General features: G+C 50.3%; 2 protein-coding genes across 3 annotated transcripts in view; one reads left to right on the forward strand and one right to left on the reverse strand.

The window, feature by feature from the left end:
- Positions 1–284: 284 nt before the first annotated feature.
- tmem106c (transmembrane protein 106C) lies at positions 285–5,662 on the forward strand. Its single transcript, XM_042344353.1, has 7 exons — positions 285–527; positions 1,337–1,400; positions 1,666–1,825; positions 2,251–2,391; positions 2,987–3,036; positions 3,483–3,536; positions 4,130–5,662. The coding sequence occupies exons 1-7, from the start codon at positions 317–319 to the stop codon at positions 4,245–4,247; spliced, it is 798 nt and encodes a 265-aa protein (XP_042200287.1). The 5' UTR covers positions 285–316; the 3' UTR covers positions 4,248–5,662.
- A 3,856-nt stretch (positions 5,663–9,518) lies between these two features.
- Positions 9,519–26,604, reverse strand: part of LOC103189947 (collagen alpha-1(II) chain) — a 39,866-nt gene continuing 22,780 nt past the window's right edge. For both annotated transcript variants that reach the window (XM_042344211.1, XM_042344210.1), the window contains 30 exons: positions 25,923–26,021; positions 25,492–25,545; positions 24,898–24,996; positions 24,678–24,731; positions 24,225–24,278; positions 23,958–24,011; positions 23,743–23,796; positions 23,441–23,485; positions 22,613–22,711; positions 22,227–22,334; positions 21,944–21,997; positions 20,710–20,763; positions 20,438–20,491; positions 20,155–20,208; positions 19,930–20,037; positions 19,362–19,415; positions 18,831–18,884; positions 17,626–17,787; positions 16,647–16,754; positions 16,272–16,379; positions 15,611–15,664; positions 14,865–14,972; positions 14,419–14,472; positions 13,422–13,529; positions 12,589–12,642; positions 11,835–11,942; positions 11,373–11,661; positions 11,006–11,193; positions 10,451–10,693; positions 9,519–9,752 (listed from right to left, as the gene is read on the reverse strand). In XM_042344211.1, coding sequence (XP_042200145.1) covers positions 9,606–9,752; positions 10,451–10,693; positions 11,006–11,193; positions 11,373–11,661; positions 11,835–11,942; positions 12,589–12,642; positions 13,422–13,529; positions 14,419–14,472; positions 14,865–14,972; positions 15,611–15,664; positions 16,272–16,379; positions 16,647–16,754; positions 17,626–17,787; positions 18,831–18,884; positions 19,362–19,415; positions 19,930–20,037; positions 20,155–20,208; positions 20,438–20,491; positions 20,710–20,763; positions 21,944–21,997; positions 22,227–22,334; positions 22,613–22,711; positions 23,441–23,485; positions 23,743–23,796; positions 23,958–24,011; positions 24,225–24,278; positions 24,678–24,731; positions 24,898–24,996; positions 25,492–25,545; positions 25,923–26,021 — 2,883 coding nt within the window. In that variant the 3' untranslated portion in view covers positions 9,519–9,605. The remainder of the gene's footprint in view (positions 9,753–10,450; positions 10,694–11,005; positions 11,194–11,372; positions 11,662–11,834; positions 11,943–12,588; positions 12,643–13,421; positions 13,530–14,418; positions 14,473–14,864; positions 14,973–15,610; positions 15,665–16,271; positions 16,380–16,646; positions 16,755–17,625; positions 17,788–18,830; positions 18,885–19,361; positions 19,416–19,929; positions 20,038–20,154; positions 20,209–20,437; positions 20,492–20,709; positions 20,764–21,943; positions 21,998–22,226; positions 22,335–22,612; positions 22,712–23,440; positions 23,486–23,742; positions 23,797–23,957; positions 24,012–24,224; positions 24,279–24,677; positions 24,732–24,897; positions 24,997–25,491; positions 25,546–25,922; positions 26,022–26,604) is intronic.

The following is a 26,604-nucleotide window of genomic DNA, read 5'->3' on the forward strand; positions in this document are numbered from 1 at the left end:
GGTGCGCGTTGCGCAGGCGCGGGGTGGGGGCGTCTGTTGCGCAGGCGCGGGGTGGGGGGGGCGCGTCTATTGCGCAGGCGCGGGGTGGGTGGCGTCTGTTGCGCAGGCGCGGGGTGGGGCGCGTCTGTTGCGCAGGCGCGGGGTGGGTGGCGTCTGTTGCGCAGGCGCGGGGTGGGGGGCGTCTGTTGCGCAGGCGCGGGCGGACGGGCCGTTTGGCTGACTCGCGGCGACAGCGGCCGAGTGTCGGTTGGGTGCGCGCGCAGCCTCCCCCGCCCGCCGCTGTATATTAGGCAGCGGCGCTGGTCTGACTGCAGCGATGGGCGCGCGGCTGTCAGGGCGACTCCGGTGGCCGCAGAGCCGCGATGGCCGCCGTGCGGAGGATGCGCTAAGAGATGAGGAGGAGGAGGAGGAAGAGGAGGAGGAGGAGAGCCGACAGGCGGACATCGCTCGCTTCCCCTACGTGGAGTTCACCGGGAAAGACAGCGTCACCTGCCCGAGCTGCCAGGGCACCGGCCGCATCCCCAAAGGTCGGTCACTAACCGTCGGCCGCGGCCCACAGGGAGGGAGGGAGTGAGGCCCTCTCCCCGCCCCGAGACCCCCTCCCCCGCCCCAAGGCCCCCCCCTCCCGCCCCGAGACCCCCCCTCCCCGCCCCGAGGGCCCCCCTCCCCGCCCCGAGACCCCCCCTCCCCGCCCCGAGACCCCCCCTCCCCGCCCCGAGACCCCCCCCTCTCCGCCCCGAGACCCCCCCTCCCCGCCCCAAGGCCCCCCCTCCCCGCCCCGAGACCCCCCCCTCCCGCCCCGAGACCCCCCCCTCCCCGCCCCGAGGCCCCCCCCCCCCGCCCCGAGACCCCCCCCTCCCCGCCCCCCATCCTGTACTGCGCGGCCCTTATATTATTATTATTATTATCGCGCGGCCAATACCGTAGTTGCGGGGCCGCGCTCTCAGCATTGGCTCAGCTCATCCTCTCCCCTCGGCTCTCGGTCAGTAGAGGTCCTTATAATAATGATAATAATAATAATAGCCACAATATGAGTGTCTGAGAGCCCCACACAGCGCGATCCGGGCTCTGGTGCTGCAGTGAGAGTGCCGACGTGTTGTCGGTTTCCTCCTTCAGATGAGCTGAGAGCTGTTTATCCGCGCGCGGGCCTTGGGACTGACATCCTGAGGCGGAAGGGCGACGTTTCTTGTGGTGGTGGTGATGGTGGTGATGGCTGTCGAAGATCCCCAGAGCCTAACCGTGAAGAGAGACCAGAGTTCCTCCTGATTTCTCTCCCCTGAGAAATAATTGGAAGTGGGATCAGAGCTGAGGTTTTTTTCCTTTGCCTGTATTGCAGGGCAGGTGAATGAATTGGTGGCCCTGATCCCGTACAGTGACCAGAGACTGCAGCCGCAGAGAACGTAAGTTGTCTTTAAAGGATTTGGGGGGATTGGTCTCCACTGTTGGATACTCGAGCCGCCCTCTCCTTCCCTCCCCAGTGAACCGTCCTCTCACGGCGGCGGCAGCGGCCGGTGGTTGGTTGGGAGTGTCTCAGCCTGAGAGTAGCTGAACAGCCGACAGTAACTGTACATATTTGGTTCTTCCACAGAGATGCTAAGGTCTTGAAGTTTTTCCTGAAGGGAATTTTATTTAATGTTTAACTGCTTAACTTCTCTTATCTTTCAGGAAACTATATGTCTTCATATCAATCTTCCTGTGCCTGTTGATATCTGGCCTGGCTGGCTTCTTCTTGTTCCCCCGGTCGCTGGTTGTGAATGATGATGGCATCAAAGTAGTTATGATAAACTTTGACACCAATAACTCCAGAGTCTTTATTGACATGACGGTAATGAGATTGTCACCTTTTCTCAACACCTATAACAAAGCTATTTGTTTCTCTAGGTTCTGCTATCTTACGCTCCCTTTGACTTTTTGGAAAGTTTGTTAAAATTAATTTCTCATTTCCCATTTTGATCAAGTTTCTGCAGAGCAAGTTGGTTTTCAATATTTACACCCAAGTTGAAAACTGTAACTGTAGCTAATGCAGTTGATGACATTTGTGTCTTGTGATCATGCCCCATTGCTGATAAAAGTGTAGTGATTAAATCTTGTACTGCAAAGCAGATTTATAAATGATGTATGGGAAAGTACACAATTCCATATGCAGTCTGGACAAAATTGAGGAAAAACGTTTAACTGATTCATAAATCTTAGTAAAATTACTGTTTATGGCTAGGTTTGAAACCCTGACTACATTTTATTACATTGCAGAGCACCCTCAACATTAGCAATTCTAATTTTTATTCAGTTTCTGTGGACACACTTACCTGTCAGGTTGAATATATGAAGACAGTGATTGGAACAACACAACTGACAAACATCTCTGTAATAGCTCCTTTGAGTGAAAAACAGGTAATGCTTTTAGTGAACTGCTCACCCTCCCCTTCCTCGTTCAGTGTTTGCCAGGTATCCTATTCTACAATATTATTCACATTTATTTTCAGTTGTTTAAGTTACTCCTCAGTACTAACCTCTGACCATAGTGTTACTTCAACCACACCTTTATTGTGGACTGAAGATTGTGTGGTTACACCCAGTTTCAGGACTTTGAGCTTGTATTCTTGGCTGACATTGCAATGTGGTGCTGAATCACACTCCAGTTGCTGCAAGTTGTATTTTAGATGAGGTGTTAAACCAAGACTCCCATCTGCCTGTTCAGGAGACATTAACGATCCCATGACACTATTCTCAAAGAGTCCTAGATAATCATCCAGATAAAATTGGTCATTCACTTCAAGTCTCTTTTATGGGATATTGCTGTATTCAGATTATTCTGAATTATGTCTGCTGCATTTGTGTATAAGTAGTCGCACTTTACAGAATAACTTCTGAAGTGCTCCGAGATGATTTGGTATGGCATCTCAATTCCAAGGATAATTTAAAAACTTAACCCATCATTGAATTTAATGATTGCCTTTTCTTTTTTCCTCTTCAATCTATCTTGTAGGTGAATTATACAGTCCGTATAGAATTTAGTGGGCCTCTTGCCTATGTTTAGTAAGTACCAGTTTATCTTCATGTTGGGCTTTGCTGAATTAAAAGTGCTGGAATTCCACACGTGTTCCTTAATTCAAAACACGTGCTTTACGCGAGCACTTAGAATTTGACTAAAATGTGAAATTACCTTTTTAAAAAATCTTCTGGTTTATGTATTTAAACATTGCAAACTTTTGAATGAAATGGACCGGGAGCTATTTCTGCAGGTTTATCCTGTGGGGTGGGGGTGCGGTCTGTACAGTTGCTGGTGACCAGTGTGATCTATTTATCTTCTGGCTAATGTTACTACAACAACAATCTGCATTTATATAGCGTCCCTCATGCAGGGTAGCGTCCCAGAACGCTTGATGGATGAGAAAAATCTCATTGAAGACTTCATTCCCAGTCTATGCATATGACTGCTATATCTTAACCATGACTATTAACTCTTTCCTCTTCTTCCACAGTACGTTCTGCACAATGCCTTCCATCAAAGTGCACAATATTGTTGTCTTCATGCAGTAAGTCTTTCTTTTGAAAAAATCATTTAACTAAGGATAACTAATTTCTTTTCTCTAAAGTTCATAAGATGTTCCAATTGTAAGAATGATCTTAACATTCAAAGCAGTTTCAGTTGGCTAATGCCCCCGACACATTCTGAAGTCCCTATACCTGGCTCTTGCCAACCTCTGCCTAATGATCTCACGAATTGTAAAAGAAGTGTGTATCCGTTCAAGTCCGTTCAAATTCCAATTTATACATGGAATACAGATATGGAACTCAGTCTGGTTTTGACACTCCTACGCATTGTATTTGATTTCCTCAAGTGTCAGACACCCGGCTGATAAATAAAATCTTTGGCATGCTTAATATTATTATGCTCCTGTGTTTTTCTCTTTCCCTCACTTCCCTTTCCTCTCTTTGCCAATAATTTGTATAAACTGTGCACTATTGCTTTACCTTTGTACTCTATGCCCTATATATAATACCCAGAATACCAACTTCAAAGCCTAACAGAAGTTAGAACTGCTATCCTGCTATACTGTACTGATTTGCGTCTGTCTGAAATGTTTAGTTATATTGATATTTAAAATACTTTGCACCTCTTTTCCAGAACCACTGTAAAAAGTTCTTATTTGGGGCATCCATCTCAGAATTCTCTGGAAGATTATCACTATTTAGACTGTGGATCGAATTCCACAGCACACAGAAGATCACCTTGGGGACATTGAATTTTGGATATACTGTAGGTCACGAATGGCTCTTTCACATCCAAGCAACTTGATCTGACCTGTTTTTTTCACCTAAGGTTCTGCTTTGTCTTGCTAACAGTGTGTGATTCTGGCATCAATACATTGGCTTGTGGTTTGAGTTGAAAATTGTATGAAATTGTAGGCTAAGGACGTGGAGGTTTCATTCAGTTTCTGTGTCATTCTATTTGACGGGAACTTCTATTTTTGTACAGTCGCCACTATTGAGGGCATCAATGGATTGTTTATTTTGCCAGTAGCAAGGTGCCCTAATTAGTGAGTTGGGGATTTGCATCACAATGTTTAGAGTGACGTTGGCCTGGATAGTGACTTACCCTGGTGTGGACCAGGTGAGGTGCCTTGTAAAACCTTTTTCCATCCTATTCTTCCCGGATAAAATTCCTCTGCAGATCAATCAGCAGTTGAAAGAGAAAACTGTGTTGAAGGGATTGTACCCACTTTAGGTGTTGATGAAAATCTACAGCATGGCAGTTTTTAATCAGATTCACCTGTGTTTCAAATCTATTTCTTTAACCACAGGTTTCCATTTGCTGTTATAGTCAATCAATGGTTCCAACAATATTAATATTTGTTAGGTAACTGATTCCTACTGTTCTGGTATTCTAGTAAGTATTACTCTAAAGCATCCAAGGCTCAATGTTGCTGTACACTGAATCCTCATCAGGTGTTCGTTTCCTGCACCGACAAGGGAGAAGTAATGTGATTGCTATCTTAGCTCACTAGAGTTTATTGGTCCTATTCCCCCCCCCCCCACCCCTAAGTTAGCTAGTTCTTTTGGGCAGACGTTCTACTAGATTGCATTGTTGCACATTATTCTGACGTGAAAGTAGCCGTAGCTTCATATGATGGAAGTGGAGAGGGCCTCTAAAGGCTGCTGATCTCACAGCAACACAGTTTCCAGCTTAATATGACGTGTGTCTGTTTTCATAAACTCTTGGCTTGCTATTGAGGATGCGATGGATGATTCACAGGGGAAAGAGATCACATGACTGTTTAGTTCCACTCCAACTTCAAACAGTGCTCCTGTTGGGCGCAAGGCCAAGTGAAGGCAGATTTGAAGATGTTGGAAAGGAAAGGCGCCAGTGTGTTTTTATAAAAATGTGGAAAATATTAATATTTGTATAAGTGAAAAATAACATGGATCTATTTTGTGTAATTTATTCCAATTCTTTTTGTATTGTTTAAAAAGTACAATTTTGGAACTGAAAGCAACGACTGAAACTTCTTGTGAGATGGAACTTTGATGTGGAATTAAATCCTTTTCAAAGGTTGGTTGGTTAACCTAGTCACTTTCTTCACTGAAAGGGGTTGATTATTCTCTTGCATTTTGGAGTCACTAGTACAGGGAAAATGATTAGAAAGATGATGGAGATTGTTGACACTTCTTAAAAAAGACAAGTATTGAACTCCATCCCTGGGTTATTAGGGAGGTAATCTACAGCCTCCTAAGGACGGTGGAATGCTAATTGTAGTCTTCAGCAGCCAAAAGAAACAATCCACAGAGTGATTGAGCTCTGCTCTTAATTGTGAAATCTTTCCTCATTTAGGATCTCTGCTATCTGTTTTGCCCACAAACAGATATGCAGTCAATTCACTTTATAGCATATTCTGATGAAGCGCTTTGAGACGTCACGAAGACGTGATAAGGTATCATATCAAATGCATGCATCATTACCTCTAATGCCACGAAAACCAATGCGATCGTCTAACTGTAACTCCTGCTCGTGTTTGCTGCACAGTTCTGCAATGTCCGCCTAAGATACTCCAAAAACATACTTGGGCTCAGGGCTGAGATTTACAAATGATTGACTTGTTTAAAAGTGTTATTTCTGAGGATGAAGTTATTGCTTCATTGGACTCATATAAATCTGTAATAAGTGACCTTTCCTCTTGCTTAAGCAGTGGCCTTCTGAATAGGCAATGCAGTAGGTGAGCAATTGGAAAACCTGGGTGTAATCATGGGTGCTTTTCTCAGTCACTTTTTGTTCTTCCTGTAGAGTGGCTTTAACTTAAACCTGTGATGTTGCTTTCTCTAGGGTTTTTGGTTTGGGAGGAAGAGGAGGGAAGTGGGTGGGGGGCATGGGGGAGAGGGAAGTCTGATAAAACTGTAATAGTGTAGCACTGCACTGATGGGTACTGTTTAACTGTAAAGTGTCAGTTATCTTGATTTGCACTTTTCAAATAAAAGATTGACCCAATTTGTCCTGATTCTTTATTCCGAAGCTTACAGATCGAGAGTCTGTTTAGGTACGGGGAGTGGAGAGCAGTTGTTTTCCTTCCATTAGGACTCCTTTCTTCTGGATTGGTCCCTAGTTTAAAGTGGATCCCAAGGGACATCTAAATTGATTGTGCTTGGAAGTGTTCTTCTATCGCTGAGGTCATTAATGCCAAAGCAGGTCTAGTCTGTGTAACAAATTGCTCTTTGGCCTTGCCCAACATGCTACATTGTCGTGCCAATTCACACACAAAGATAATTAAGAAGTATTGAAACAGAAAGGCAGCTCATACTTCGTATTAGACAGAACTCTAAATATCAAGGGTGAAAAGGTATTCAATCTCCAAGTGGAGGAGCTTCTAAATTCAGGATAAAATTACTATTTTACTTTTTGTTGCTTGGGCTGCTTATTAGCTGGATGCAGTGCATTGGAGCATCAGTCTCTACTATGAGTTCAAAGTCATAATTGGAGACATTCTAATTAAAGAGTGGAGCTTGACAGGAAATGGCAATAAACCCGAGCAAAGTGACCATAGATGAATGCTAAGTCATCATCTTTTTCCTTTCCTCTCCATCAACAACTTTAAAAGTTTCTCAACTCTGTTTATCTCTCGATAGACCTATGACTTGAATATTTCAACAAATCCTGCAGGCTCTGTCCTGATGGATTTTCCTGATTCTACTTTGAATGTTGGCCCTGGCCTTGCTTAAAGGTTGAGTGTATGAAAGAGAGCCATGATTCATTCCAGCACTAAAATGATGCAAGTCATAATGGAAAACATTAAGCTGTATACAATCTGGAAAGTGGGCCCAATCGCAATTGCACTAAAGCTGTCCTGTGTCAACTTACCACAATATGGTTTTGTTTGTGCTGGCGGCTTGCACTTCTCTGTAGCCGAACAAAGCACTAACTACAATCCAAATATGTTTCCCTATTCAAGCCTCCTGTCGCAAAAACATCAGCGGAATGCAATGTGCAGTGTAACTAATCATGGCCAATTACTGTGGCCACCGTCACATTGCAGATGTAAAAGTGGCTTCTGATTCAGCCAGCTGTAATGGGGCAGCGAAGCACCGTGGGAGGTGGGAAGCTTGTGTTGAACACATGCAGAGTTCAGCTTTAATCTGATTACAGGAAGGCTGTTAAACCGATTTTAGGCTAACAATCTGCCCAGAAATGAAGGTAAAGCAAATCTCTGGTGATGGTTATGTAAGTAGTTGCTTTACATGGTGTGATGTTTCAAAATAAATCCTGTGTTGATGCTCAGAGCCTGTCCCATAAAGTTGTTACGTTACTTATTGCCCTGTGTGTGTGGTGTGTATATGTGAGGGTGGGGTGGGGGGTGAGCACAGGCTGAGATTCCCAATCACAGGCTCGGAGGATATACATGGCTTCAGTGCTATTTGAAAAGAGGAGGGAGTTTCTCCTTAAATCTTGGACAACAATTCCCATCATAAAATGTGTTCATGTTTGTTGGCTGTTTGTGGGACATTACTGTGGATAAATTGGCTGCTCCACTTGACAATAAATCCCGTGAAGCACTATCAAGTTTCAACATGATGAAGCACTAAATGAAATGCAAGGATTATTAGAGAAATATTTTGGATTTGGGGTGCCATTCAGCAGTATATCATGTTAACCTGTATTATGTAAAGAAAGTGCAGAATTTCTCTTGAATTCTGTCCCACTGATCTGCCTTGTTCACGTGCCACAAATAACCAAAAAACAGCTGAAGCCACGGTGGATATTTTTTAAAATTAATTTTATTTTGTGTCGTTTCATTTTTCTGTCATGAAATATCCCAGAATTAGATAAAACATTCAACAAAGATACATCGTAGGATAGATTTAATACAAACAAAAAAAATTCAAACAAACGTGTTTTTTATAGAAAAGCTTCTATCTTTATTGCTGCGAAGAAGGGGTAGTGGGTTGAGAAAAAATACAAAGTGACAGAATCTTTTCACAAGAAAACAAGATCATTAGTGTTGTGACGGGCAAATCTACCCTAACCATGCTTAATCCAGGATTGCAAAATATTTAAAAAACATCTGAACTATTTTACATATACAAAATAGTACCATATCCTTGGTTTGTTTCCCCCCCTCAAATTGTCTACCTCTTTTTTTCCCCTCTAGTTACAAGAAAAGGTTGCACGGAAGCAAGAGACGCATTGAATTAGGGAAAAAAAAGGTGGTAGGAAAAAGGATTAATTTATCCACATGCCTAACTTTGGAAAACATAGAAAAATATTCTGTGAAAGGCTTTCACCAGCTAATGGTCCACACATATCATCTGCTTAAAGAGTTTTGGCTGAAAATACTGATTTATTTTACGTTCAAACGATCGATTGGCTGGTCCTCGGTGTTAGACTTCTGCTACACTGTCTATGGCAGCTTCGCAATCGTTGTATTGAGTACCGTCCAGTTTAGACTGGGTCCCTCGAGATCACTAAACCTGCCACAGAAGGAGAACCGAGAAGCCAAAAAAGTAGCACCTTTAGAATTATCAGGAATGGAATGATCGTCGGGACGTTCCCAGCTGCTGTCCTCGCCACTGTGTGTTAGTCCCTTCAAGATCATTAGTGTGAGGTAGCTTAAACTGGGGAAGTTCTAGATTGTTCTAAACTTCCTGCATCTTGGTAGAAAAAGAGGGCGGGCAAAGTTAAATGCTGGAACGGTTCTCTCAAAGTCTGCAAAAAAAAAAATCCACAAAAAAAAAGCCCAGATCAACTTGTACTTTCCACATTTTTTATATCAACTGTTCTCCATGTTACAGACTGGTTTTACAACATAGCACCATCATTGTAGTTTACAGTCTCCCGCTCGTAACCTTTTTACAGACTGGTACGGTTTGAATGTTAGTGATACCCACGCTGGTACATCAGGGGAGGGGGGGGACCTTCAACAGATATCAGTAACACGTCCACCTGACCTGAAGATTTTACAGGAAAACAATAAATAAATTAACCGTTTTCGCAGTCTGTCCAACTAGGCCATGAAATCCAAAATGTAAGCGTGTGGATGAATGGAGTGATGGATTGAATCAGCCATTCAGTGCAGAAGTCCTAGGAGTGATTGGAAAGTACTCAGGTCCTTATTATTTTACAAGAAGCAGACTGCGCCAATGTCAACACCAAATTCCTGATCTGAACCACCAATATCCAACGGTGCGAAATCTACAATGGGCAGACGAGTTGTTTTCTGTGACCTGTATTCAATGACTGTCTTCCCCCACTTGCCAGTGTGTTTCTGTAAAATACATGGAAATACATTCATTAACGAGATCACAAGATACTCAGACTCTCTCTTCTGCACTGATATTAATACATATTAATACTGTAAAACCCACATAAGTCATATCAGTCGGGACAATAACATGAGTTACGTGACCTCTCGAGTTACAGGCAATTGGTGTAAGTCGTATAAAATCTGATTTAATCAATAATCTACACTGCGCATGTGTAATTCAATGTAGCTGGTAAGTGCCTGCGGTGATGGGTCAAGAATACATTTAATATTATTATCATCATGAGTTGTTTCATTCACTAGTTCTTCTCTCACCTCTGGGCTCAACCTCTCTCTTCCCTTTATTAAGCAATACTTTACCATCTTCATTACCTCTGAATTTTCCTTTCTTGTTCCTTCCAAGCTCCAAGTACACCCTGCCCCAGTCGCCCAAATTAAAATTCATCTCATTCTTTCTCTGAACCTCAAGCCTGGAATGCTTTTCCTTCCTCTACATTCCTTTCCTCCCACCATCTACAGGCTTTTAAAAATCAAGCTTGGTCACCAAAGGGCCTTGACTTATCCAATCTTTTCTATTTGGTGTCCTGTGCTGTGATCCTCCGCCCTTCACCTGGATTTTTCAAGCTATCAATTCATTCTTATTTAAATGTTGCAGGGTCCTGTCCCTTTAAAGCAGTTTTAGAAACGTTACTGAGGCTCACCGTGCAACCATCTTCCAAAACCGTGTACGTGAACCTGCTGTTTCCTTCTGCTCTGATTTCAATGTCATTGGAGCCTTGCAACAAGAGGGCTTTCTTCAGGTTGCCGGTGGCTCTGTCCATGTAGCCGATGCTGTTCTTGCAGTGGTAGGTGATGTTTTGGGAGGCTTCAGTGGACAGGAGACGCAGGAAAGTCATCTGGATGGCAGCAGTGTTGGGGGCAAGGCTGTCGTCACCATAGCTGAACTGTGACAGAACAGAGAGAAACGTCAAGATCCACAAATCCACCATCCGTGAAAGACTCTCCTGAACCTTAGTGACACAGCCTCCACATACACCACTTAATGACACAGCCTCAACATAGTGACGCAGCCTCCACATACGCCACACAAATATGTTTGTGTTTCCCTTCCAGAAACAACACTTTTTTGGAAGGACATCTCAAAGAGCTCGATACTGCTGAGCTGGGGATGGGAGCCGAAGGAGGGGCGGATGGGGTGGAGAAAAGATGATAATGTTTGTTGCCTATTTCACGATGGAAATCTTTAAGCTACTTACATGGAAGCCGCCGTTCATAGTCTCACCGAACCAGACATGTTTCCTGTCCTTGCCCTTGCTGGTCCACCAGTTCTTACGTGGGATACTTGAGGGGTTGGGATAGACACAGGTCTCGCCACTTTCCATGTTACAGAAAACCTTAATGGCATCCAGACTGCAGCCCTGGTTAGGATCGATCCAGTAATCACCTGCGGTGGAACAAAGAGATCAAGATTACAAACCTGACGAAACGTTCCTCCATAACAGAAAGTCTCCGGGTATTTACAACACCAAACAGTGAATCTACACAGATCTGAGCAGTTGTGCCCGAGGTTTACACACGCGAGAGGCACAGCACTTAGCTCCCGCGCTCACAGCTGACACCCACCGCTCTTCCAGTCTGCGTGGCAAAGCTTCAGGTCGCGGCAGGTACGGGCTGGGTTCTTCTTGCTGCCCTCTGGGCTGCGGATGTTCTGGATCTGGTTGTTCAGGGATTTGAGAGTGGCATCGACCTCAGCGTCGTGAGGGCGAAGGGATGGAGACGCCTGGTCACCTCGGAAGTACCGCAAGGGATCGGGAGCTTTCTCAGGCTGGGAGAGGCCAGCGAAGGCCGACATGTCGATGCCTGGACCAGGAGGCCCAGGAGGTCCGGGAGGACCTGAGTTACCAGGGGGCCCCTGTGGGAGGAGAATCATCGTCAACTTTGAGAATCATCATCAAACTTTGATGAGCTGCGTTAAATGGTTATTAACTTGACGAGTCCGGCTACAGAGAGGCTACTGGAGCTGTTAAAGGGACAGTCAGTGTAGGGGGACGGTCATTGTAGAGATGAAGCCAGTGAGATACTTACAGATGGACCAGCTTCACCACCACGACCTCGAGGACCCGGTGGGCCAATAGGACCAGGGAGACCATTAGAGCCATCTTTACCAGACGGGCCAACTGGACCAGGAGGACCCTAGACACAAGAATCACCATTAGGCAACAACAAGAACAACAGTGGCCAATAATTCTTGTTTTTGATGCAACGTCTTTCATGTCAGGAGGATTTCTCAAAGCGCATCACAGGATTTACTGTGAAGTATAGTGTCTGTGGTTGTTTGAAAAAGTGTCCAGCCAATTGCACATATCAATGTCCCACAAACAGCCAAGAGGTGAGTGAGCAGTGATATCTGGGCGATTGTTCACGAGAACAGAGTCCTTCAGGTTGAGGGGGTAGAATGTAGAGGTGAGGATATGGGCGAAGCTTGGCTTGGGTGAGGGCGGAGTTTGGATTGGGCGGAGTTTCAAGTGGATGGCATTTGTTGTGGGCAGAGATGGTGTGGGCAGAGTTTGGTGTGGGTGGGGTTTGGTGTGGGCGGGGTTTGGTGTGGGCGGAGTTTGGTGTGGGTGGAGTTTGGTGTGGGTGGGGTTTGGTGTGGGTGGGGTTTAAGTGGGTGGGGTTTGGTGTGGGTGGGGTTTAAGTGGGTGGGGTTTAAGTGGGTGGGGTTTGGTGTGGACGGAGTTTGGTGTGGGTGGAGTTTGGTGTGGGCGGAGTTTGGTGTGGGCGGGGTTTGGTGTGGGCGGGGTTTGGTGTGGGTGGAGCAACAGTAAAACTGACTCACTCTGGGACCACTCGGACCTGCAGCACCAACTGCACCTTGGTCACCAGCCGTGCCCTGGGGAGGAGGAGACAGTTAGCCACAGAGACACGGTAACAGCACTCGCAGCGACACGGAACATGCAGTAACATGGCAACATGCAGCGACACGGTAACAAGCACTTACTGCAAATTGGAACACGCAGCGACATGGGACAGGCAATCACATGGCACACTGAGCTACACGCAGCCACATGGCACACGCAGCCACACGGCACATGCACCAACATGGTAACATGCAGCGACAGGGTAACAAGCACTCACTGCAACCTGAAACACACAGCAACTTGGCACAGGCAACCATACCGCACACTGAGCCACATGGCACACGCAGCCACACGGACATGTAGCCACACGGCACACGCAGCCACACACAGACACTGCTCACACAGCCACACGTCACACGCAGCCACACATCACACGCAGCCACACGGCTCAACCCAGAAATACGGCACACCCAGAAACATGGCACATGCAACCACACAGCACACGCAGCCACATGGCACACCTATATTCAGCATATGAGTTGACACAGTTACACACAGTGATATCGTAACACAAAGTGACCTGGTAACACGCAATGACATGGCACACGCAGAGACACGGTAACATTCAACGACACGGAACACGCAGCCACACAGTACACGGAGCCACATGGCACATGCAGCTACTTGGTAACATGCACACCCAGCGACACGGTAAAATGCAACAATATGGCACACGCAGCCACACAGGACATGTACATGCAGCGACATGGCACTCGCAGCGACACGGTGCTTCTTTGCGGGCGGTACTTACAGGAGGTCCGGGCAGGCCCTGCAGCCCAGTGAAGCCTCGATGACCTTTCTGACCTCTCTCACCAGTCTCGCCAGCTTCACCCTTGTCACCACGAGGACCTTGAGGACCCTAACAGTGCAGAAGGGAGGTTAGAGGCTGAGCTCAGTCACAGAGGAACACAGAGCTTCCCAGCTCTCCACACATCGCAAGTCATTGGGCTTCAACATCTCAAAACACTTCATATGATTATTCTCCCTAAGTATAGTGACTGGTTTTGTAGCCTCTGCACACAGTGAGGACTACACAGCCAGGGCTGTGAATGATCACTGAAGGTGCTGCAATATTGGCCAGGGGTACCTCGTGAGATCCTTAACTTCTTCCTGAACAGACAGTGACTGTGTCACATTCCCTCCAAAAGCTGCCGAGACCAAGGGTCACAGCCGAGGTCAGGAAGAGCTTCCTCACACACAGGGAACGTTCTGCCCCAGAACACTGGATAGATGCAATCAATGGGGGTGTTTGAGAAACAGAGAGAGAGAGAGAGAGAGTGTGAGAGATCTAAACTAGTGCCCAGATCTAAACTGGTGGAATTGGCTGGCTGGGCTGATGGCCTCCTTCTGTTCCTAGCTTTCTGTAGGATGTTACATTAGCTGCTGTCACTGAGGAGTAATTGTCCGCCATCTCTATTGTCCAATATGTTTGTGTTGTAACTCTCTGCAACATTTAACAGAAACATATAAACATAGGAATAGGAGTAAGCCATTCAGCCCCTCAAGCCTTTTCCGCCATTCTATAAGATCATGGCTGATCTGTACCTCAACTCCAATTATCCGCCCTTGTCCCATATCCCTTGATACCCTGACTTAACAAACATCTCTCCACCTCAGTACTGTACACACTGACTCACGCTAACTCAAGTGTGAAGAAAAAAAAATATCAGCTGATTGGTTTTTTTTACTATCTGTTACAGTGTATGTGTTCAGGGTGTACGTGTTCAGGGTGTATGTGAGGTACTTACAGGCATTCCCCGGGCACCTGCCGGTCCAGGGGGACCCATTGGACCTTGAGCTCCCTGTAACAAGGAGAATAAAACATTCAGATCTGTGTCGAGCATCAGTGCGATAGAGACACCGAGCCCCGAAATCAACATCACAATAAAATCTTACAATAGTCTTAACGTCCAAGTCCTTGGCTATTGTGAACCTGTGCCTAATCCTCTCTGGAATTAAGTGAGCAGGGTGTATCCCTCCGGGGATGTGTTTCAGTGTGTGTCAGACACCCGGCTGGTCACAGTGACGAATTTCCGTGTGTCAGACACCTGATTGAGAGGTGAGAGCAATGCTGCCTGAGCCAGTCAAACACACATGGTCATTTCCTATCTGTATTGTGTCTATGACTGACTTTCTCCTCTGTATTGATTTATACATTACAGTGAAGCGATGCTGCGGCCAAGTTGGTACTTACAGATTCTCCTCTATTCCCTTGTTTGCCAGTTGGCCCAACAGGTCCTGGGGAGCCGGGAGCACCAGGGGCACCGGGGGCACCAGCTGGACCTGTCGCACCTCGATCGCCCTGTCAGAGGGAAAGAGAGAGAGGTCAGGGATGATGGTGATGGTAAAATGACAATAATAATAATAATCCTTGAATTTGATACAGCGCCTTATCACGTCTTCGAGACGTCTCAAAGTGCTTCACAGGATATACTGGAAAGTGTAGTTACTGTATTTTGTGGGTGAAACGCGGCAGCCAATTGTGCACAGCAGTGACTCACAAACAGTCGTGGATTGAATGACCGCATCATTATTTTTCATTTTGTTTGAAGGGATTATTACGAAGTCAATAGAAAAGGCCATAAAGAGGCGAGTGGGATTGTAGGGATTTATACACAAAGACAAGGCCCATTGGTCAGATTTATACCCCATCCCTGGGGCCTAATATAGAAAAGGAATGGGAGCCACAGATAGGGACAACCTCGGAAAGAGTTTTTGAGTATAATGAAAAATTATTGCCCCTGGATGGTGAGGCAATAAACACAGGATTGTCAGCGCGAGAGTTTGAGGAAGTGTTTTCATGCCCAGATATCACAATGTGCATCGTCCCTGAGGTGTGAGCGTGTGGTTGCGGACGATGTGATACACACTGAGAGGAGAGACTCCTGAACCCACAATAAAAGCAACCGCGTCAGCGCGAAGCCGGTAATCAGCGTTTACCTTCATCCCAGTGGATCCATCACGACCTGGAGGTCCGTCAGCACCAGGGTTCCCCTGTGACACAGACACATAACATAGACTGTCAGAGCACAAGACAACAACTACAACAACAACTTGCATTTACACAGGGCCCCTCACACATAATAATAATAATAATCGTTGCATTTTATATAGCGCTTTTCACATCAGGAGGACGTCCCAAAGCGCTTCACAGAACACACTGTAAAGTGTATTGACTGTATATTTGTGGGCGAACGCGGCAGCCAATTGCGCACAGCAATGACCCACAAACAGTCGTAGATTGAAAATGACCAATTTATTATTGTTTTGGGTTTTGGAGGGATTATTATTAGGCTCTGTGTGGAGTAAGGAAACTTGCCCAAGGTTTCGCCCTCTGCCTGGAATTGAACTCAGGTCTCTCACTTGCAAAGCGAGTGCTCTAACCACTGAGCTACAGGACTCCACATGGAGCACGACGCCAAACTGGGGGGAGAGGGGAAGTGACCGCAGGCACCATAGGTCGAAGAGGAAAGTCTTCAAGTGTGATCTGAAGATGGGGAAGGAGGGTGAGGCAGAGGAATAGAGGAAGAATGTTCCAGAGTGGAGTGGCTGAAAGGCAACACCGGACGATTGATGGTAAAGTTAGGAAATGTCCACAAACCTCACGTCCAGGTTCGCCGGAGGGGCCGGTGAGGCCAGGGGGTCCGACAGGCCCAGGAGGACCCCGATCTCCGGCACCACCAGAAGCTCCTTGTTTGCCGGGTTCACCCTAGACAAGGAGCAGAACAGAGTCAGAGCCTATCGGCACATGCACACCTCCTGCCAAAGGCTCATGGTCACACACTGCCTTGAGCAGCTGATACAGGCTGTAACTGTGACTGTGTGTGTCTGTGTGTGACAGAGGCTGTGACTGTGTGTAATACAGGCTGTGACTGTATATGACTGTATGTCACTATGTATGATAAGGCTGTGACTGTGTGTGACCGTGTGTGACAGAGGCTGTACCTGTGACTGTGTGACAGAGGCTGATACTCACCGAGGGTCCTGGGAGGCCGGGGAAGCCTCTCTCTCCTCGCTGACCAGGAAGCCCCACAATACCTCGCTGCCCAGACAAGCCCTGGGGACCTGAAGGACCATCAGGACCCTGAGGAGAGAAAACAGCGGTCAGTTAGTGACCGGGCGGTGGTCAGTGTTAGTGACCAGATGGTGGTCAGTGTTAGTGACTGGGTGGGGGTCAGTGTTAGAAACCGTGTCGGGGTCAGTGCTAGTGACCGGGTGGGGGTCAGTGCTAGTGACTGGGTGGGGTCAGTGTTAGTGACCGGGTGGTGGTTAGTGACCAGATGGTGGTCAGTGTTCGTGACCGGGTGGGGGTCAGTGTTTGTGACCGGGTGGGGGTCAGTGTTCGTGACCGGGTGGGGGTCAGTGACCGGGTGGGGGTCAGTGACCGGGTGGGGGTCAGTGTTAGTGACCGGGTGGGGGTCAGTGTTAGTGACCGGGTGGGGGTCAGTGTTTGTGACCGGGTGGGGGTCAGTGTTAGTGACCGGGTGGGGGTCAGTGTTAGTGACCGGGTGGGGGTCAGTGTTAGTGACCGGGTGGGGGTCAGTGTTAGTGACCGGGTGGGGGTCAGTGTTAGTGACCGGGTGGGGGTTAGTGTTAGTGACCGGGTGGGGGTCAGTGTTAGTGACCGGGTGGGGGTCAGTGTTAGTGAACCGGTGGGGGTCAGTGTTAGTGAACGGGTGGGGGTCAGTGTTAGTGACCGGGTGGGGGTCAGTGTTCGTGACCGGGTGGGGGTCAGTGTTAATGACCGGATGGTGGTCAGTGTTAGTGACCGGATGGTGGTCAGTGTTAGTGACCGGGTGGGGGTCAGTGTTCGTGACCGGATGGTGGTCAGTGTTAGTGACCGGATGGTGGTCAGTGTTAGTGACTGGGTGGGGGTCAGTGACATGGTATTTACCCGCGAGGGCTGTGCTAACCGCTGGCCAGAGCTGGGTGGACGTTGGCTATTATGTACTTACAGGAGGACCATCTTCACCGGATTCTCCTTTCTCACCGGGAGCGCCGGCCGGGCCCTGTAGCCCGGGGTCACCAGTTCTTCCCGCGGTCCCGGGGTCACCACGCAAGCCTTTCGGGCCATCCTTGCCGGGAGAACCGGGAGGACCAACTGGCCCTGGATTTCCCTGTGGGAAAAGGAGAGGGTTAGAGGGCAGCACGGAGGGAATGTGGCTACGGCACCATCACTGGCGTAGAGTTCAGGGACACCGCCCGGTGTGGAGGGCACTATATAAGTGCAAGTTGTTGTTGTAGTTGAGAGGAGTGACCAGGGCAGAGACCAGCCTCACACGTGGCATCTCCAGCCTCACAGCCCAGCACAGGGCAGTGAGGGGCCATTGCTGGGAACCACAGGCTCGAGGCCAGATGGTGAGACTCAGTTAATCACAAACACCTCACACTGACCACAAGCCACTGTGACTGTGCTGCCGTGGGGCCATGGAGGGTGGGGCCATGGGAGGCGTGGTCAGGGGCCATAGAGGGTGGGGCCATGGGGGGCGTGGTCAGGGCTCATGGAGGGTGGGGCCATAGGGGGCGTGGCCAGGGCTCATGGAGGGTGGGGCCATAGGGGGCGTGGTCAGGGCTATGGAGGGCGGGGCCTGGGAGGCGGGGCCAAGTGGCTGCACAATAAATAAATGATGGGTCACTCCAGAGCTGAATGTGGGGCAGAGACTGGGGATGGGCTGGGGGAAGAGAGACTGTAGGGATTGGCTGGAGGGTGTTGGGAGGAGAGAGACTAGGGATGGGTAGGGGGTGTGGGGGGGGATAGACTGTAGGGATGGCTGGGGGTGTGTGTGGGGGAAGAGAGACTGTAGGGATGGGCTGGGGCTTTGGGGGGGAGAGAGAGAGACTGTAGGGATGAGCTTGGGGGGTGTGGGGGAGAGAGACTGATGGGATGGGCTGGAGGGGTGTGGGGGGGAGAGAGACTGTAGGGATGGGCTGGGGGAGTGTGTGGGTGGGAGAGACTGTAGGGATGGGCTGGGGGAGTGTGGTGGGGGGAGAGACTGTAGGGATGGGCTGGGGGAGTGTGATGGGGGGAGAGACTGTAGGGATGGGCTGGGGGAGTGTGTGGGGAGAGAGACTATAAGGATGGGATGGGGTGTGTCAGACACCTTATGTCTGGTCAGCTCTGATAGACAATCCAAAGCTACAAAATGTTGAATGTACTTACATTGGGGCCCGGGGGCCCCACCCTGCCTGCGGCTCCTGGGAAACCAGTGGCTCCCTGAGAGAGATAGACAGAGAGAGAGATTAAAGCAAGGCACACCCCCCCACCCCCACACACACTGCCCCACAGTAACCCCCCTCCACACCCCCACCCAGATACCCCCACCCCATATGTACACAGTAACCACCCCCACACACACCCACATACCCCCACGCCCCACACACATTGCCCCCAATACACTCACACAGCACCCACCCCACATACAAACCGCCCCCCTGATACACTCACATACAAAAGCACATACCCCCACCCCACATAGCCCCAACCCCACAATCCCCTGTGCCCACACACACACCGCCGCCCTGACACACACAGCTACCCCCCACATACAATCACACACTGACACATTCACACACAGCACCCCCCCACACGCACAGCCACTGTGACACACACAGCCTCCCCCACAAACACTCACAGACAACAGACAGCCCTCCTCCCGCGCACACGGACACACACAGACACACACACACTCACCGCAGGTCCTTGGGCTCCGCGAGCTCCTTTAGGCCCAGTCACACCAGTCGGTCCCTGGACAAAGAGAATTAATATTAACAATAATCTTTGCATTTGACACAGCGCCTTGTACGACTTTGAGACATCTCAAAGTGCTTCACAGGACACCCTGTGAAGTGTAGTGTCTGTATTTTGTTGGCAAGACGCGGCAGCCAATTGCGTACAGCGATGTCCCATAAACAGTCGGGGATTGAGTGACCAATTTATTATTTTTTTTAAGGGATTATTTATTACCCCTCGTGAAAGTGATCTGCCAATCGACTAACAAGCGGGTTCCTACTTACTGATGGCAAACAAAATGACATTTGTATATCGCCTTTCACATTGGCAGGACAGAGGCGTGTGTGTGGAGTAAGGAAACTACGTTTCACCCTGACCCGCCCGCCCGGGAATTGAACCCAGGTCCTCTGGCTTGCGAGGCGAGGGCTCTAACCACTACCTGCAGGACTGGACATCATTAGGTACAGGTACTGTAAAGGTAAAGGCTGGTTCTCGCCAGATGCCGGGATGGGAGAGGGAGGTTTCTCACCTGTGGTCCGGGAGCTCCCGAGGGGCCCTGTGGCCCCGGGGCCCCAGCGTCGCCCTTCTGTCCCGTGGCCCCTGGCTCACCCTTGGCTCCCGGTTGCCCGTCGGCACCCTGTCACAGGAGGAGAGATATTACTCAGTTACACACCCCCCAAAACATCCCATTGAAAGGGCTCAGAGCCGAGCTCCATGTGGAGCCGCTGATTGTAACAGTGGGTTATTTACTCACAGGGGCTCCAGCAAAGCCAGCGGGGCCAGGGGGGCCGGTCTCGCCTCGATCTCCCTGAAACACAAACAGCCGTTACTCCAGGCACAGGCGCTCTCACTCTCTGCGTACGTCACCTCCGCTACAGCGCTGCACAGCGTGTGTGAGGCTGTGTGTGTGTATGTGAGGCTGTGTGTGTGTGTGTGAGAGAGGCTGTGTGTGTGACTGTGTGTGTGAGCCTGTGTGTGTGTGAGAAGCTGTGTGTTACTGTGTGTGTGACTGTGCGTGTGAGGACAGACTGACTTACGGGAGCTCCGCGGGAACCAGCAGCGCCGGTCGGGCCCCGAGGTCCTGTTTCACCCTGAGAGAGAGAGAACAGATCAGTGTTAGACATGGCGCTCAGGTGGTTAGACACGGCGCTCAGGGGAGATGGTGTTCGAGGGGGGGTGGGGGGTGGGAGTTCGTGGGGGAGGCGGTGCTCGAGGAGGAGGGGAGAAGGTGTTCGGTGGGGGTCGCGGAGGGGAGAAGGTGTTGGGGGCAGGGGTGCGGGCTCGGAGTGCGGTGCTAATGATCACTTACCTTCTCACCATTGGGGCCGGCGGGACCGGGGGGTCCAATGGGGCCGGTCAAACCCTGGAGAGAGAGAGAGAGAGAGTCAGGATGACTGACGACAACAGAAACCATCGATGTATCTGCTCCGCTCTACCCTCGGGACCAATGTCTGAGCTTCATTAACTCCGGACACGATGGGATGGGATGAAAGTAAGAGGGGAATCCCTTTCATTCCCAGGAATGTCACTACAGAGATGGACAATGTCACAGCCAAATTCCACGCCCCTGAATGAGGTCCCATAAAGAGTGAGACCAACCGCCGATCAATGTGAGTTTAATAATAATAATAATAATAATAATCCTTGCATTTGATTTAGCGCCTTAACCATGTCCCATGGGAGGGAGGGAGGTGGGGGTGGGGGGGGTGGGTAAAGCATGAGACAGACTCGGGCAATTAACGTTGGACTGACGGATGAGGATCTGAATTAACTACCAGAAACGGGATGACCAGCCGAACGTCAGTATATCTGATATAATGTTACACAGACAGATGTCACAAACACAAGTTCAATAAGGTTTGAGGAATAAACGTGAGTGTTTGAGACGGGGCTGAATTAGTCTGTGTCCAACAGAGGGCGATGTTCTAGATATTGGGGGAGAGGACGTGGAGCCAGTTCTACTGTGTCGTTAACAGATTAGAACGTTTTGCCCCAAAATATACAGTCACTACACTTGACAGTATATCCTGTGAAGTGCTTCGAGACGACCTGAAGGCGTGTTAATGCGTTACATCAAATAGCAAAGATTTTATTAAACTTTAAATCAGGACTTTCAAAGCCGGAGCATTAGTCTGGAGGGAACACAAGTGAGGTCTTTTTTGTAATTGTAAAACAGATTCCAGAAAAACAGATTATTTTCCAGATCTCTCTGCCAGGGAGGTGTGTGCGTGCGTGTGCATACAGGACAGAAAGACAGACCCACACGGGTATTAAACACACAGTCTCACACACAAATAAACAGAGAGAAACAGACACACATATTAAACACTGACACACAGAGAGAGAGAGACAGACAGAGAGAGACAGACACACACACAGACAGACAGAGAGACACACACACACACAGACAGACGGATACACACACACACAGATGGGTGAGCGAGCAGGAAGGGTTAGAATTCTCCATCTCCGCTTATTGTTTTCCGCAAGAAAGATGAAATGCAGAGGGAGAAGCTGTGATGTGAACGATTGCTGATACTCACTCTTGCGCCATCTTTGCCCGGTGCCCCCTCAGGTCCTTTCCCACCAGAGTCGCCCTGAAATCAGAACAGAGAAACTGAGGGGCTGCCGAGAGGGAATACAATCAGCCCCCCAGAAATCACCCCTCAATTCCCCCTCCCACCCATATTCCCACCCTACCCCTGTGCCCCCCCACTCCCCACCATCCACACAGACACTGCCCTTCCTGGGCTCTCGGTTGCTGGGACACAAACAGATGGTGATTTTTTGCATCAAACGTGAAGGGAGCCGGAGTCTCTCACTCACCCGGTCGCCCTTCGCTCCTGGGATCCCAGCTGTGCCTCGCTCGCCCGGCATTCCCTGCAGCCCGGGGGGACCCTGTGCTCCGTTAGGGCCTGGAGATCCACCTGCTCCCTGTAACACAACCAGATGTTACACCGGCCCCCCACTCACCCCAACCCCACCCACCACTCCCTCCCCTCCCCCCGTAACACACTGCAAGTTACACTGGCCCCCGCTCCCCCCCACCCTCAGCCCTCCCATCCACCCCCGTCAGCCGCTGCTCCCACCCCACCCCACCCCACACCTCCCCACCTTCTCCCTGCAACACAATCCGACAAGTTACACCAGTCCCCCTTCTCCCCCTCTCCCCCGCTTCTCTTGCTGCCTGGAGTTTTTGGGGTGGAACGCACCTTCGGGCCGTCAGCACCAGGGGTCCCTGGGAGCCCGCGAGGCCCCTGGAGACCCTGAGGCCCCGGAGATCCACGTTCACCTGGGAAGCCGCGCTCTCCCTGCACAGGAAAAGGAACAGACGTGAACACAGGCCTTGCAGCCAAAACAGACATGTAACAGTGGGCGTGGGGGTGTAACGGGGGAGTGTAATGCTGGGGATGTAATGGGGGGAGTGTAATGGGGATGTAATGGGGGAATGTAACAGGGGGAGTGTAACAGGGATGTAATCGGGGGATGTAATGGAGGTGGGGAGTGTAACGGTTGGGGTGTAACGGGGATGTAATGGGGCAAGTGCAACTGGGGGAATGTAATGGCGGGGATGTAATGGGGATATAATGGGGCGAGTGTAACGGGGGTGTAACGGGGGATGTAATGGGGGCGAGTGTAACGGGGAGGAGAGTGTAACATGGGTGTGTGTATGTAATGGGGGGATGTAATTGGGATTGTAATGCGGAGTGTAATGAGTGTAGTGAGGGGAGTGTAACGGGGAAGTGTAAGGGGGAAATTTAACAGGGAGATGTAATGGGGATTGTAACTGGAGGGAGTGTAATGGGTGGGGGAGGGAATGTAACGGGGTGGGAGTATAACGGAGGCACGTAATAGGAGTGTGTAATGCGGAAGTGTAACAGGGGGAGTGTAAACGGGGGATGTACCAGGGGGGTGGGATGGGGAGGAGGGCAGTGCAATGGGGGAATGTAATGGGGGGGGAAGTGTTATAGGGAGCGTAACGGGGGATGTAACAGGATGTAATAGGGTGTGTGTAACAGTGAGGTGTAACATGAACTTACCCGAGGACCAGTCAGACCAGCGGCTCCGGCCTCACCGGGGATACCCTGTGGTGAGAGAGGAAAACAAGCTCAGAGCAGAGGGCCGGGCGGGCGGGTGGGGTACTGCTCCAGGGAGGGTGGGGGGGAGAGAGGGGGCACTTTCAGATGGTTCGATGGGGACATTGCTGATTTTGCCGTCAGCCGGAGCAAGTGAGTGGTCAGGTGGGGATGAAGTTGGAGCTCGGCGCAGAACGGCACTCAGTTTTATATCCACAGGAAGCGAGAGGGAGGGGACACCCCTCACAGCTCTGACAGTCACTCACCTGGTCACCAGGTTTGCCACCTTCACCTGGGGGGCCGGGGGGTCCGGGCAGGCCCTGGATGCAGAAGACAAAGACAGAGTTACACACCGACCCCGACCGGGAGCCGCTCATACCACATCCTCTCCTCGGCACCGACGGCAACCCCAGGTTAGTCGTTCACACTCGCAATCTTCACAACAACGTTAGGAGGGAATGTGAGCGTCGCTGACACTGACCTGGAACCCGGGGGGGCCCGGGGGGCCTTGTTCTCCTCTCTCACCAGCCAGTCCCTACACAGAGCAGTGAGTAACACAATCAACATCTCTGGTACAAATTCTCCCAGTTCCCCAATACCCCCCCACTCATCCCCCCAACCACCAGCTCCCCAAACTCCCCTTCTCTGCCTCCAACCCCCCAACTCCCCCCCAGCTCCCCAGCCTGGGAACCCCACAATCCACCTTGAGACACGTCAAATTTTAAGGTTAAAAAAATGTTGAACTTACAGATGGTCCTGGTGGTCCCTGTGCTCCTGTCTCACCGTCTTTACCCGGTAACCCCTGGGGGAGGAGGGATGGGGGGGGGAAAGAGGGGAGGGAGAAAAGGGAGAGGAGGAGACAATTAATTTGGTTCACTAAGTGAGGATGTAATTGAAGGGTTTACAGCAACAGTAGTAATTACAGAGTAACATCAAAACACACAGACTCACACAAAGACACACACCACAGACACACTGCTCGCTGTGTCACAACAACATATTACATTTGCACAGCGCCTCTCATGTCAGGAGGACATCCCAAAGTGCTGGCACACGCGCACACACTTCCTCGCTGCTGATGGGGTGAGCAGGTGGGAGGGAAGTGAGAAGGCTGCGGGGTGGGGTAGGGGGAGTGAGGGAGCACCAGCCTTCCACGGGAGACACTCATCATTTTAAATCAGCTTCTGTGGAGGTAACTTACTCTGAGTCCTGGAGCTCCAAGGAGACCTTTCTCACCAGCTTTGCCAGCCTGGCCCTGAGAGAGAGAGAGAGAGAGAGAGAGGGGATGGGGGTCAGAAACACAGATGGCTACACTTGCACTTACACGGGGACCTGGTGTTGAAGAGATCCACTGTATTGTGACGCTGGTTTGTGGTGAGAGCTCAGTGTGTGGAGCGCAGTGTGGAGAGAACAATACTCACTGTCGCGCCCTTTGGTCCTGGGAATCCCATGACTCCGGGTTGGCCTCTGGCTCCTTGGGGGCCGGGGGGCCCGGGACGTCCATCCTCACCTGGAGCTCCCTGCGGGAGAGAGAAGAGAGATCCCGTCATACCATGTCACTGGCAATCCTTCTCCACCCCACCTGACACTCCCACCCTGGTAGCCCACTTCCCCCAGTACCCTGACATCCCCACACCCAGGCTCTCTCCAACCCCAAGGAGGTTGAACTCGATCCTCCGGGGGGATGGGGAGCCAGTGAAGCTGGGCGAGGGTGATGGGGGTCACGAGCTGCAGAGTTTCTGGATGAACCGCAGTTTGTGGAGGGAGGATTTGTGGAGATCGACAAGGAGGGAGTTGGCATAATCGAGTCACCATGAGGGTCTCCGCCCCTCTCCCCAGCACTGAGCCCCTCGGGATGTCAGCCTGGATTGTGATGTTGGTAGTGACCCACACTCTCCGGCCCCAGAGAGAGCGACGACGCCACAATCCCAATAACACCTCCCGGCTCATGGCTGCCCTCAGCCTGTGCCTCCAGACAGGGCCCTGACATGAGAGAGACGGTCACTCGTACTTACAGACGCACCAACTTTGCCCTGAGGTCCGGCATCTCCAGGGCGACCAGTCAAACCCTGCGGAATGAGAGAGAGAGTGAGTGTGAGAGAGAGAGAGTGTTGGAGAGAGATATCTGCCGTCGCTCTCATCACTGAGCCAAGCAAGATAGCATCAGGCAGGGGGTGAATGTGTGTTGAGTGTGTGGGTGCTGGGGGGTGAGTGTGTGGGTGCTGAGGGGTGAGTGTGTGGGTGCTGAGGGGTGAGTGTGTGGGAGCTGGGGTTGAGTGTGTGGGTGCTGGGGGGTGAGTGTGTGGGTGCTGGGGCTGAGGGTGTGAGCGCTATGGGTGTGAGTGTGTGGGGGTAAGTGTGTGGGGGCTATAGTGAGTGTGTGGGGCTGAGCGTGTGGGGGCTGTGCGGGGGGTGGGGGGAGGATGCTCACTCCTCAGTCACTTACTCTGGCACCAGGCAGGCCTGGCTCTCCGGGACGCCCAGGGTCACCTGTTGTACCTTTGGGGCCGCTGATACCAGGTGCTCCACGCTCCCCGGGGGCTCCCTGTGATAGCAACAACAACAACACAGTGAGAACAGCGACAACAATGCAGCGACTGCCAACACACCGGCTCACACTCACTGTGGGGATCAACTCGCTGACCCATTGCTGATCGCAGTCTCCACTCCTCGTGCTCATCCCGTGGCTCCCTGGGCCTCAATCGTGGCACACACATGCCAGACATGCCACACACACACACACACACACACACACACACACACACACACGTGCACAACACACACATATACGCAGTGAGATGCTGATCACAAGCAACGCACGTCCCTTTGAGGGCACGAGTGAGTGGGTCGCATGCAGCACAGCGCAGGACAGACACAATCATTTAACAAACTCTGGTCCAAGGAACCGACTGCCAAACCACTGAAATCTTCAATACAATAACAATTTACATTCCTATATCATTGTTCCCATTGAGAAGCGAGGGGCGGGGCATCTGGGAAGGAGGGGTGGAGTTACTGGGAGCAAGGGGCGGAGTTAATGGGAGCGAGGGGCGGAGTTACTGGGAAGGAGGGGCGGAGTTACTGGGAAGGAGGGGTGGAGTCACTGCTAACAAGGGGCGGAGTTACCA

Source organism: Callorhinchus milii, unplaced genomic scaffold, assembly GCF_018977255.1.
Source record: "Callorhinchus milii isolate IMCB2004 unplaced genomic scaffold, IMCB_Cmil_1.0 Scaffold27, whole genome shotgun sequence".
Lineage (NCBI taxonomy): Eukaryota > Metazoa > Chordata > Chondrichthyes > Chimaeriformes > Callorhinchidae > Callorhinchus > Callorhinchus milii.